This window comes from Cryptomeria japonica, chromosome 1 (genome assembly GCF_030272615.1).
Source record: "Cryptomeria japonica chromosome 1, Sugi_1.0, whole genome shotgun sequence".
Lineage (NCBI taxonomy): Eukaryota > Viridiplantae > Streptophyta > Pinopsida > Cupressales > Cupressaceae > Cryptomeria > Cryptomeria japonica.
The window spans coordinates 319498335-319512826 of NC_081405.1; the positions used below are offsets into that span (position 1 = coordinate 319498335).

Genomic DNA, 14492 nt, shown 5'->3' on the forward strand with positions numbered 1-14492 from the left:
CTTAGTTAATACAAGCTCCATGTTATCCTTATAGTTCAACTTTCATATATTTGATAAAATTCAGCCCATCTAGGAGAGCACATAGATCTAAAGAATTTGGTAGGGAGGTCATCTAGTCTAACAATATTTTCATTGGCCATCAAGAAGATGATTTTTTTAAATTCATCCATGATGAGTAAATGTTGTTGTAATTCCTTGTTAATCTTAGTGGGGATGAATTTGTTAATAGGGTTCTCTCCAACTCTTATTGAACAATATCATGAGTAGTATCATCCATAACACCCTTGTTAGAGTAGTAGATTTTGTCACTTTTATCAAATAGTTACAAGATCTTTTCCTCATGATGTTTATGTTTAAAGAATTGGAAAATTAATTTAGATCCCTTGTCATCCTCTTAGATCCAATTGTGTTATTCATGAATTTGTGCTCCTTTTTCATGTTATAAGTTTCAAAACTTGAAACTTATTTTCATACAAATAACAAATTTGGCAAGGAGTATTTGTTCATATTTAAGCTGACCCTAAATGATTTTTTCTTTTCTTTTTCTTTTCCACACTACTCTCCTACCAAATGCTCATATGAAAATAACAAATTTCCAATAACATGCTCTAACAATTTTATCCAACTTTCTTCTTTACATAGTTGAATCACATTTAACTTGAGGCAAAACTTTTTGCTTCCCAAACAACCCTCCTACCAAATGCTTGTGTGAAAATACTAAATTTCTAATAACATGTTCTAACAAGATTATCCAACTTTCTTCATTATATAGTTGAATCGCATTTAGCTTTAGGGAAAGCTTACTCTCTAATACATCATAGCTAAAAAGAGATGAAGAAAGAGAATATTAGTGGGAGGAGTACTCATATAAGATGTATTTAAAGGTGTAAGAGGGCACTCTAAAGGTGTAAGAGGACATTGAGACCTTGACGAGAAGGAAGAGTACTTAGGAGCTTCATAATTACTTATAGCAGAGAAATTCAGCTTTAAAAACAAGTAAAAAATAGAGAATACATGTCACATAGGACCCACATGACCTAAATTTGATTGTCCATCCTACTTGTCAAATCAATATTCTTGACAATTATCGAATTAGAATTTTACCTTTTCAATATAAAAATATATTTTATTTTTAAAAAACTTATATAATAAATATAAAAATAAATATTTAACTATGATCTTAGTTAAACCCATTTAAACACTATGACAGAACATGCCAAAAAGAATAGCAGATCTTACGCGGGAAACGTACTTCCCATTTAATTTGAACCACAAGAGTCGTTCCAAAACTCTGAAAACTTGGTACAAAACCCGAAACGAATTGTCTGCAACAAAAACTTGGGAAACGACGCCCCGAACCTTATCTTAAAGCTCTGCAAACTCTCTTTTCAGAGGAATTCAGTCATTTTTGAACTCCAAGACAGAAGATTTGACCCACTCCATAGCCCTGAATTAAATCAAGTATAATTGCTTCTACCATATCCTACAATAATAATAACAACTTTAGGGTTTTCCTCACTCTTACAGTTGTAAAGCGCCAATTCTTCTAAATGTAATGCTCTGTGCTGCATGAAGTCCGTGCAAATTATTTAAGATTACGCTTGTCCGGCCTACATTTTACTCCGGAGACTTCTGTGCCGCATCTTTTATTTTGGAGGTCCCCTATTTTTAGGGTAGGTTATACGATTTGGGGAAAAAATGGGAGCGGATACGGTTGTGCAGTGCAACAATCGACAGAGGCTTATCAGGAAAAGAGAGAGTAAGTTCTGTAATGCAAATTTTTGTGTGGTTCCTTAATTCAATGTCTCGAATCATTCACAATGATTCATATCAGAAGGAAAAAAAAAAAACTTTTTTCAAAGATTTTTGGTTTGTTTCAGGCTGTATATATACTGAAGTAGTTTAGGGTTTTCTTTTGATGGAGCAGTTGAGGGTGATAGTTTTGCAGTGGAGGGGATTCATATGAGCGGTGGAAGGAAGGAAAAGAGGGGGGCTGAAGAGTTGTTGCCTTGTCCAGACTTTGAGGAGATGGTTTATCCGCGCGGATGGTCTGAGGGGAAGAAAAGGAAGCTCGTTAATGTCGATGTTGTGGAAAGCATGCGGCGTATTGCCATTCAGGAAATGAACAGAAAGGTTCCTTCTCATTACCTACCATTCTTTTCTTCACTATGCATAATATACTGGATGATGCTAACTAATTTTTTCTCAAATAGCTTTATTATAGTATTTATGATTGGATGTTACATAACCGAAGTTTTGGCTTCTCATTGATGAGAATCATCTGTAATTTGTGCACTGTACCATCATTTCAAATGAATAACACTAGTCCTAATAAATGAAAAGTCAAGACTTTAGTTATGTAGCATCTAGTCATGGATAGCAGGATTTAAATTTATATAGCCTATGTGCATGGGATGAAAATATTAGAATATTTCTTGACAAGTGGGAGATATTTTTCGATGTCTAAGTCAATTAGATATTTCTATTAGGATTCAATCGTGCAGTTTCAAGTTAAACTCATTGATCCATGTTTCATGAGTAGTGGTTCACAAGAACCCATCTTTCATGAGAATGAACAGTACGCTTAGCACTCATTGCATCTAGATACAATATTTTGAATTTAGAAAGGTTTCTAATTTTATACATAAATATTTAAGAGTGAAGTTTGGATGATTTTTTTTGCTATCATATAAATAAGCATTGATTTTTTAAATTTATAAAATGTTAATATATATTTTATTAGTGTTGTCATTTATTTCTTTATTCCGAAAGAGATGCAACATTCTAGTATTTAAAAGAGCATGGGATTAAAGGATGTATTGTTTTATCTTATTATTTGTTGCAGGATAGAGAAATTGATGGTTTAAATGAACAATTAGAGGAAGATTGCAAAACTATGGAATTGTTGCAACTTCAACTTCAGCAAGAGCGTGCTAAACGATTAGAAGCAGAACGTCAAAATGCTTGGCTAAATGAACAGGTTTCTACAATAATGGACATGATACATGACACTCCAAAAGAAGATGAAAATCCAACAAGGAAAGTTTTGTCATAATGTGTAGTAATATAGAATTAAAGTTTGAAAGTAACTTCTCCTTTCCTATCATATGTCCAATTTATATGGAAATGCTAACTCAATATTATAATCATACAAAGCTCTTAAATATAGATAGGGTGGCATCCAATTTTTTTTTTTTCAAAATTAGTTGTAAATTACGAGGCAAGAAAATAATTACTAAATATGCATGCTTGATTTTTTTTCCTAATTTAAATTACAATATTCTTTATTGTACCTTATGGTTGGTATTGAGAAAAAGAATTTATTGTCAACAAAATTTAATTAAATAATTCTTACTAATATATAACATACTAATAGAAAAATATGATCATTGTATTATCTATCAACTCATATGTATACTCAAGAGTGGCTTTCATGATAAAGTTGAGTATCTTTAGAAATAAATAAACATGTGAATTAAAATGTATAGCCTCTATAGTATTTTTTGAATTGGAGAAATTGAAGGCAAAAGAGATTTTGGGGATGGGCTAGTTATAGTAACATAAAGTTTTCTTCATATTTCAAGTTCTATTATGTTAGACATTCTTTCTCAAAATTCGCCTTTATTAGTCAATATATTTACAAAGCCCTTTTTTGCATTAATGGATTTCACACAAAACTATTGGTCCACAACCTTTAATGAGCTTCTATGAGTCCTTTGGCTTACAACAAACTAATCAAAATGATTTTTTTAATCAAATTATTGCAAGGGAATAGCTCTCATAGTATTATCATCGAAAAAGAGACATTGTTTCTCATACATTTCCATATTCTATTCCAAAACAAAGAATAGAATGCAAAATACATCAATAAACTCTTGTAATTGTTCAATTAGTGGTGTAAAGAGATTCTCATTATGTGCCATGAAGAATGTGTAAGTCTCCAAATTATTTTTGCCTAGGCCATCCCACATGATCGTAATTGCTCGCTTCAAATCTTCATTATTCCTTGATGATAAATCATAGAGTATTATTCAAAATGTTGATGAAAAAAGATACACAGTCAAATCTAGAAACTCAAATCACGTCAACATGGACTGTAGAAACCTAATATCTGTAATTCATTATTCCCTATTGTTGCGACATGCATATAACATCATCAACTAGTCCTTCCTTCGGGTCTCTACTCAATGTTGACATGACATTAATGGCTTTTTCTTGATAATTTGGAATACTAAATTTGTTAGTCACTTTGGCTCCCCAACTAAAGTCCACAAAGGTTCTGACTATTTTAGAGAAAGAGCTCCATCAGGGTGATGTCGCACGTACATTAGTTTGGGCCAAGTGTTTTTCCCTAATAACTACATAGATAGCTCCTTCTGCCACCTCCATTATATTATGAAAGCCCTATGCAATAGTTCCTCCAAACTCCTTTCCATACAATCACAACCACAACTTGGGAAATCTCTTTGTGTGTTTGAATTGAACTTGCATTTTATTGTTGCTCATCACCTCTTATACTAGTTTTTTGTCATTTCACAGTCAAATCTTAAAATTCCTTTTGATGTAATCTAGGGTCATATCTTGTTTGCTTGTTTTATATGTACTTTGTACTCTTAGCCAAGGCTTTTTCATTACAAAGGATATCATTCAAACCTTCTCTTGTGTGAATGTCTTGGGATATGACCTCTTCTTCTTCATGCTCCACTCCCTTATTGGGTAATAAGTCTATTCCTTTTTTAGCCTTTTGGTAGACGTGCTTGAGCATATTTGTTCATTGAATTGAGATACATATAAAAATTTGTTTTATCCATTTTGTAACTTTCCAACTTGTTTCCTTCCATATAGTTGTTGCATAGATCACCATCAAAGGTCATTGGACTTGGATTCTTCTTATCACGTAATTTTAAGCATTTTAGGAGGGTAGAGATTTTAGCATCATTGTTAGATCCACCAAGAAATATAACAAACTTGACCTAACACATCTCCTCACAATATTTTCTAGTATTGTTTAGTATAGTCCATGTGAAGGCACCGACCTTCAAAAGAACATTTGATCCCCAATATAATTTAGCAAGCCATTGGTTCTATTGGTGTTCTACCATTTACACTTCATAACCTCTATTTTCATCAATATATAACTTGATTTTGCTTCACACCAAATTATTTCATCATTGATGTCTAATAAGAGTATATTCTACTTTCATAGTTCCTAGGTTAATGCATTCTTATAAGCCATTATTAAGCAATCAAAATCCTTCCAATGAAATGTTTTCCCTTTAATACTATTTTGAGGTATTATATGGTCCCTTACCTTGTATCCATATTTCTCCATCAAGATTTCCTTACTTTATTGGAGTTTAGGGATATCTCCAAGTGGACAATAACCATTCAAAGAATACCTTTCGCCAATTTACCATCATTCAACTTCTAAGACAAGTGATCCATGATTATGTGGTGGCATTTCATGTCATGAAATTCCATAGATGCAATCCTTGTGGTGGATTGGCTATGGTCAATGATTATTTTGGGTCTTCATTGTCAAGATATTTGTTTTGCAATATTTTGGCCCACATTGCATTTGATTTCTCAAGTATTGTCCATGTTAGTAGTGTTCTCTTTGATCCTAACACTAGATTTTGAAGTTGAATATCTTTAACACAAATGCCCCTAGAGATTTTCTCAGTTCGTCTCTATCCTAGGAAATGAAGGGAATTTGTTGGATATCATTAGATCCCTCCCACATTAATCTTCTCTACATTTTCATGAAGTCCTTTTCAACCTTGTTAGTGAGCCACAAACAAGATACTAGGTATATGGGGGTAGCAACTAGGACAACATTTATCCTCATTAATCTCCCAAACAATGTAAGTCAATGACCTTTCCATGATTCAACTTTTTCCTTGTATTTGGCCACCATGTACATGTTAGGGCATTTTAGCTATTAGTTGTTTTTTTACAACTAGTTATGCTTTCTTGCTTAAGATCACTAAGGAGTGCTTGCATCTAGTTTAGCTAGAGTTGAGTTTTTTTTAGCTCCTCATACTTGCACTTTAGCTCTCCTATTTTTAGCTCATGGAATCTTTGTGCTTCCTTTATAAGCACCTCATTGTACAATTGTAATTCATTATGTATTCTTTGCTTTTCAGTAATATAGCATTCAATTTATGCAACTCTCATTTGTGGAAGGTGTTTTTGTTTGTCATTTGATCTTGTAGATGATTGTGTTGCAAAATTCAACATGGTATCAGAGCGCAATTTTGGCAAACCCCATCTCAAGATTTGAGGGTTTCTTTACTCGGAAGCGTTGCAGGGTCACAATTTTTTTTTTTGTGGATATGGAGGTGGGCAAATTCATCAACTTGGGAGAAAAACTCGTTGGCCCTTCCCTATAGCGTCACCATCACTCGTTCACGCACTACTTAGCCCATGCCTATCCGTCGCAGCTCCAACTTTTCTCCACCAAGGTTCACTACTGTCGCAACACCGCCATGCCACCTATGCAACACCTAATCGACAACCCCTAATTTTTTAGCCCCTTGGTCGCCATATGATTAGGGTCTAACTTTTTTCAGCCCCCTAAGAGCATTTTTGGCCTATTGGAGACCTTTCACAAAATTGAGTATATCTTGCATATAAGGCTTATTTTTTCAACTTGTGCATACCATTGGAAAGCTAGTTCTGGTGCCAATCTACACGTGTAGTTGGTTTTTCTTTATTCTACCCCAGGTGTCTACTATAGGCCTCCAAATTTAAGCTTGTTTTCTGTGCTTCTGAGGCCATAACTTGGGCAAATGAACTATGTTGTTCGACTTTCGCATATCGTCGAAAAACTCTCAGAGTCACCTATTTAGATCTACAGGTGTCTTTTCTAGATTTTTTTCTCAAGTTCTCAATATTTTTAGATGAAGTTATTTCTTGATATCTGGCTTTATCTTCATTCCAGTTGTACTAGGGTTTGTGTTTTTTGGTTGGGGGGTCAATTTTTATTTTTTAGATCCTCATCACACTTCAGCCTTATGGCACTTTTTTGTTTATCTCACACACCATAATCATCACACTTGAAAGGATTAGATGAACCGATTTCTCATGTCTAGAGGTTTGTGGTCTACTTTTGATGATACCCAACTCACCTTCTAGCATTCTTTTAAGGACTTTTAGCACAAAAACAAGATGGATGAGGCTACGGGTTTAATTACCATACATGTTTCAAATAATCTCTTGTTTCACCTTGAGTCTTGCACTACTTGGGCCATTAGGACTAAGTTCAAGGATCTTTTAGGACAGTTAATGAGTTCATTAAAATGTAGTTAGAGCTGGAATTGACTGCATTCTTACCTGATTGTTTTCCTACAATTGAGGAATTTGTGGAGAAGTTCAAATCACTCGTATCTTTGTTGAAAGGTTGTGGAAAGGAGAAATATTACCAAGAGTATGTCCACTTGATTATGGCTAATCTTTGAGGGTCTTTCCAAGTCTTCGCTTCTACTTTATGCATCCATGGATGTTATAGGTACTGTAGTCACATAAATCTATCCAGTTTAATTAAATCAATATTTGATATTTATTTGATTAAAAAATCCACTAGCCAACACTTAATTAAATTATTTAATTAATTCATCTTCAATCCTTCTCCTATTAATTAAATAAATTATTCAGTTTATTTTAATTCATTCATTACACTAAATTCACAATCAATTAAATGAATAAATTCTATTTATTTCATTTAATCCCCTTTCCTCTTTTAAATAAATAAATAAAACATTTATTTAAATCATTAAAATCCCCCCCACTTGCATTCTCCTAAAAATGCAAGTTGTGCTTATTTGTTGAAATAAATGAATTTTATTTAATAAAAATCCTATTTTCCCTCACCCACCAAACCCTCTTGCAAATCCTAATCCCCTTCTAGATTATTCTAACCCCTTCCTGATTAGCCTAATCTATCCCCTAATTATTGTCACATTACTAAACAAACTTCTCAAAGACTCCAAAGTCTTTGAAAAGCATTAAATTCTTTATGTGTTCAACAATTTAACCTTTAAAGTCTTCCAAACCACTAATGGCTCTTACATGACCATTAATGGCTCTTACATAACCATTTATGGTTAAATCCACTTACACCCATGGATAGGGACTTTGACCCCTAACTCAACCCTCATGTAACCCATGTGTCTCCTCAAGCATGTATTGTTTTGACCATGGTTATCCTCACTAACTCTTGCACAAGATTTTATCCATTGGATAAAAACATTATTCTTTGGATAATGAATTTATTCACTCAACTCAACATTAACCTTGCCTCCCAAGTTAACCCTCGGGTCATGTCAAGCATTTAATGCTTCTTCCCTCTCCCCTCAACCCCTCTCATGTTGACACTTGTCATCCTGGGATTGGGTTGAAAGTCCTCACATGGATCTCAAACCATTCATTCTTGACCCTTGTTGAGATTACTCAATCTCAACCATCCATTGCTCCATTTTACTTATAAATAGAGCTCATTTCTTCATAATCCAGATTTTGAAAACTTGTATGCATTTACATTATAGTCAATTTTAGAGAAGAGTATTTAACATAAATCACTAATATATTGTTATTTTGGACTAAAATGAATCATTTCCATTTCATAGCATCTAATATTAGTTTGTTTTACACTTGCATAGCATAGTTGATCATTTTTCAATCTTGAACCTCCATAAGGCATCCATAGTGCAAAAAGTCGTTGAGAGCTACACTCATTTGGAACTTGGAGAGGAGAGGAACAAGGGAGGAGGAGCTACAAGCATGGTGGAAGGCATTTGGAGATGCCTTATATTTGTTTTTATTGTCAAATGCTCTATTATGTTTTTAGTGTCTCTCTTGGTATGCCTCCTTAGAATAGTTTTTGGTTGATTACCACTAACTCTCTTTTTTTCTTGTGTTTTTCGTGTGTGTTGTCTAACCACAAGTTTTTCTAAATCCTTCCATTTTGCAGAGCATCATTTGGTGAACCCGACGTGAATCCAACACCAAATTTTTTAAAACTACTAACATTTTTTTGTGATTTTACTTGCCACATAGGTTGCGCTTTGGCACTTTTGAACACGCTTTAGCGCTTACAAAAGTTTGTGCTTTAGCGCTTACGTTCACCAGAATAACGCTATTGTTCTGGAAATAGCTCTATTGATCATAGTTTAGCGCTTTTGCACTTAGAGTAGCGCCTTTGTCAGTAGTTTAGCGCATTTGTACTCCCTGTTTGACAGAATTTATTTTTGTCCGACATAATCTTTTAGCGCTATTGATCATAGTTTAGCGCATTTGTAAGGATTTTAGTGCATCTGTCAGTTATTTAGCGCTTTCGTGTTAAATAGCACTTCTATGTTTACACAGAGTGGCGCTATTGTAACAGAGAGTTGTAATTTTTTACTTTGTAACCGAAAATCAGAACTTAGGCTTGTGGAAGCCCACCTATACTTCATTTCATTTTTCTAACTGTTTGATTGTTTGTGCAGGGTGAAGGAGTTTAGAGTAGAAAGCATTTGAGTTTATTTCTATAACTTTGTTTTTTGAAGTTGGATAAAATGAATTCACTTTCTTTTTGGCTTAAAAAATGAACTTCACACTTTATTTTGGGCTCTAAAATAAATCACACTTTTTCAGCTTGGGCTTAAAACGAACCTCATTATGTCAAAATAAAAAAAACAACAAACTCAAAACCCACAAATTCGCTTTCTTTGCAAGTTAGGATTCATCTATTTTGGTGCTTTAAAATCAACAAACAAATTTCATTTCTTGCATCAAACTTAAGGAAATTCACAATCAACACTTCATTTGGTGCAAAAGTAAAAAGAACAATCAACTTGGCCAAAGTTTTCTTGTTTTTCAAAAGTGATTTACTTCAAGCAAACATGTTTTTCATTCAGTTGACCAGGATTTCAAATTCCTAGTTTACTCAACATTTTACCTTTGAAGTTAAAAAGAACACCATGATTGTTGGAGCAACATCTCCAAATAGTTAGATCACATTGCGATGAAAAATAGATAAAAAGAACAAGTGATTTTTGTGATTGGCACACTTGTGCAAAGTTTGTTGAGTGGTCCTACTTCTAACATACATTATCCTCTCCCTTGGCTTTCGTGGTCCTAGGTGCAAGAGAAAAGTGTTAGTAACACTCAAATTTTATATTTTTAAGAGAGGCCTGCCACGAGACACATCACTCTTGGGAATGACCTCGCGCGGTAAATCCTTCGAGCCGCTATAGAAATCAAGTGTGAGTGAAAGCTATAGCCTTGGATATAGTTGTTCCACTTGTCGAAAGGACAAATGGGCCCCACCACAAGTTACAAGGCTCTTAAGTGAGTCACTGTAGAATGAACTTATGTCCAAAAACATCGAAAATTACTAAACACTTTTATGTAGAAGCCCACCCGTTCTATTGATTGAGGATATTTGTGAGAAGTTCAGTGCAAGAGCATAGATGATTTTGCTCCCAAAATACTCACCATACATATTTCCTTGAGTAGAAACATAGCTTTTTGAAAGGCTACTTGTAGCTTGATAAAAGTGGTGACTCCCCCATCATAGGGATCATCTATTTGTTATGCTCACGCAATACTTAGTATATCGCATCTTTACCTGCCATGACGGGATCCATAAGGTATGTAGTGCCAAAGTTGAAGAAATATCAAGATGTGGGCTGAAGTTATCGCAACTGGCCATTTGACCTTAGGGATAAAGTGTGTTTGAAGTGTCTTCATTTTGTGTCAAGACCAGTAATAAACTGAGTCGACTTCAAGCTTTTTGGAAAAACATACTAAAAAACATTTGGAAAGAAAGGGTCATAAAAATTCCAAAGATTGGGTTGATTTAGACCCACACTCATTTGTGCTTTTTGAGGCAACATTCTTGTGTTTGTGTGCTTGCTTTGTTTTCTTGTCAAAGAAAAATCAAAAGAAAATTCAATTCCAAAAACAAGTATTCATCCAACACAAAAATTTTAAAACATCAACCTTTTGGCAAAACAAACAAAAAAACCAAAGAGACAAACAAAGGTATCAAAACTATATGACCATCCTTCACATTTTGAGAAGGAAGAATCTTCATCAAAATATTAATTTGAAGAAAAGACCATTAAACTCAAAGGCTTTCATCAAAAGAAGGAGATTTTTCTGTCTCAATAGACAAATCTTTGTCTCACATAGAACCTTCTTATGTCACATGCGTCTATATCTTCAAGGAAAATCTAACGAATTTGATCAAAAGTCTTTAAACCGTAGAGTTTTTACTCAATATAGAGCTTTGAGCTATCATTAAAAAAAAGGAGGCAAAATCAATCCTGATTTCTTTCCAGACATTTGCATCACATATAACTCAGCTAGGGAAGAACCACCAACCCCCAAAAGATAAGAGGAAGAATTTGTCCCTTTTGTAACACAGTTTTTATTGAAGTTAACATTTCATCCATTCTCACATTCACACATCATCATTCCATTCCAACTCTCGAAACATAAGGTGGTCTTATCCTGAAATTCTTTTTTAGTAATTGCTTGAATCAAAACAATACATCACTTTTAGAGTGTCCCTACATCTAGGATAAACTCATCCTAAGAGGCATTTCTACGCAGGTTAAAACTAGTCCATGAGTGCATCCTCTCATTACTAGGTAGCTAGGTCTGTAACACATCTCAGGCCTCTCTAAACCTTATCATATCAAACATTGTCAACAAACACAACAAGCAATTCATAAAAGGACTTTGGTAACATCAAACCTTTAGTGCTAGAGATCCATATGCTAAACACTTTGCCAAACATTTATCTCTCATTTCATCATCAACTCATCATCATTTTCATCAAACTTCAACAAAAAATTTCAAACAAAATGGCTCAAACCAGATCAAGGACTAGACAACAAGAAATCGAAGAGGAAGAAGAGGAAAATCTCATTGAATTCCAAGAAGCTCTTGGAGGAAACGCAAATGATGAAAATCCTCATACTCCCACTCCTAAAGCAATAGAAAGGGCACAACACAACCCTCTCTTCAATCGACTTTTTGATGAGATCCTCAGAAACAATGCAGACGCTCACTTTTTAAGACTTGCCCAAGAGGGAGCCAAACTACCCTTGATTTTGATATAGCACAATTACGGCAAGCATCAGAACACTAGAGTCGTAATGAGGATGGAAGAGGTCGAGATCACATCAGATACAACCTTCATCAAGGAAATCCCCACCTCCTCCACCTCTAAATGACATTGACATGTTGCGGCAACAAGTCGAGAATCTCACCCAACAACTCCACAGTGGTGTGAAAACAAACCAATTTTCACTTAATGATATTTGTCCCTATCCCTTTGATAGGAATATACATATGCCACCTTTTCCACGAGGGTTTGAAACACCTAAGTTTGAAAAGTATCGCGGAAAAGCAAACCCTCGGGATCATGTTAGAGAATTTCACTCTGCTTGCCTAGAATTGGCATATGAAGACACATACCTAATGCGCTTCTTTCCTCAGAGTTTGGCAGGGACAACCACACAATGGTTTTCCCGACTCACAGGCGGCATTAGGATGTTCGAAGAATTGGTTCAGAAATTCATTGCACATTATTCCCATAACATAGAGCGTGATGTCACCATGGCAGACCTGTGTAACACCAAGCAAAAACCAAGGGAGTTATTTTCAGTTTTCCTGCAACGATGGCGACAAATGTCTAGCAGACATTCCCTTCAGCTACCTGAAAGAGAGCTAGTGGAAATATTTATTTCCAACTTGAATGAAAAAATGGAATTTCACTTAGACATGAAAGGGACAGAGTCTTTTAATGACATGATCACACAGGATTTAAAATGTGAATGGGCCCTCATCAAAAAGGGGCTTATCAAAATATACAATGAACCAAAAGATACCCCTCGCCGACGCTTCAACAATGATAAACCTAACTTCTAGAATAAAAACAAAAACATCGTCAATGATGGGGTTGTAGATGCAAGGACTGTCAAGAGTGCACAACCTGTGGTCCGATTTGCGGGGCAAAACCCCCCTCCTAAGAACAACACGGTTCGTCCCCCACCAAATCAAGGACGCAATGTTTAGCAAGAAGAACCAAGGCAAAGACAACAAAATTATAAACCAAAACGTACATACACTCCCTTAGGGGAACCTATTGAAATAGTGTTACATCAATTGGTCTTGTCAAATTTAGTGACCTTACCCAAAACATCTAATTACAAACCTCGTGTCAAACCTCCATGGTGGAGGGATAATGAACATTGTGAATTCCATCAAGGGAAAGGGCATAAAACAAGTAACTGTCATAGATTGAAAGATCTTGTTCAGGATCTTATTGATCGAGGCGAGATTGAAATTAAAGGGCATGACCCAAAAACCACAAACAATGATCATCTTATGTTTAAGAATCCACTTCCATCACAAGATCAAAGGGGTTCTTCCACATCAGGACAAAACATAGATACCAATGATTATACGCGAGCCGCTTATAATTACATTGTGAATCACCTATATGATATCGATGAATAAATTACAACCATTACCACCAAAAAGCCAAGCTCTACTTGCAATGTTGTTACGCGTCGTAGCAAGATCAACATTAAAGCAGCTCCACAAGGCACCACCTCCATCCCAAAGCAATACAACCTTGTGGAACAATTAGATAAAATGTTTGCACTTATATCTATCTTAGAGTTGTTGCGCCTATCCCCATCTCATAAAACAATCTTGGATCAAGCTCTCCAAGAGGCATTAGTTCCTACCAATCTAAACACAGATCAATTTAAATCTATGGTTGGTAGTCTGAGGTCATTACCATGTCTCACTTTCTCAAAAAGTGACAATACATCCTTCCAACAACCTCATAACGCCTCACTCCATATTGAAGGATTTATCAACCAACACAGGATCAAGTGAGTCTTGATTGATAATGGAGCAGGCCTAAATATCTGTACACTACAATTGGTCACAACATTGGGATATGCAGTTGAATCAGTGGATCCCCGCAAAAAGATAATAATAAAAGCTTATGATGATGCAGAGTGTTCATCCAAAGGAGCAGTTGTGTTACCAATCCGAGTGGGCCCAATGGTGAAGCACATCATATGTCAAGTTCTGGACCTTTCGCTGTCATATAATTTGTTGTTAGGAAGACCTTGTATACACGCCATGCAAGCCGTTACATCCACCTACCACCAGTGTATCAAGTTTCCTCATAACGGTGTAGAAATTACAATCCTGGGTGATGCAAATCCATTTGCATATTGTAACAATGTCAATCATCAACCAAAGCTTATCGTTCCCAACAACTGAGAAGTTATCCCATCCACATCATATGTAAGTCTAGCCTCTCTTTCCAATTCAAACACCACTATACCCAAGCAAGAGAAGCTAAAGATGAAAATGGTAGAGGAAGGTCCTAGGGAGTACAATCTCAACCAACTCTTTTGTGTTGGGCAACTACCTACTTCTCCTAGAACTCATGGTAAACCTCAAAGGTTACTTCA

At 35.2% G+C, this 14492-nt stretch overlaps 1 protein-coding gene across 1 annotated transcript; it reads left to right on the forward strand.

Moving 5' to 3' along the window:
* Positions 1-1315: 1315 nt before the first annotated feature.
* LOC131070593 (protein HEADING DATE REPRESSOR 1) lies at positions 1316-3196 on the forward strand. The gene is made up of 3 exons (XM_058006174.2): positions 1316-1759; positions 1928-2133; positions 2846-3196. The coding sequence occupies exons 1-3, from the start codon at positions 1699-1701 to the stop codon at positions 3053-3055; spliced, it is 477 nt and encodes a 158-aa protein (XP_057862157.2). The 5' UTR covers positions 1316-1698; the 3' UTR covers positions 3056-3196.
* The last annotated feature ends 11296 nt before the right edge of the window (positions 3197-14492 follow it).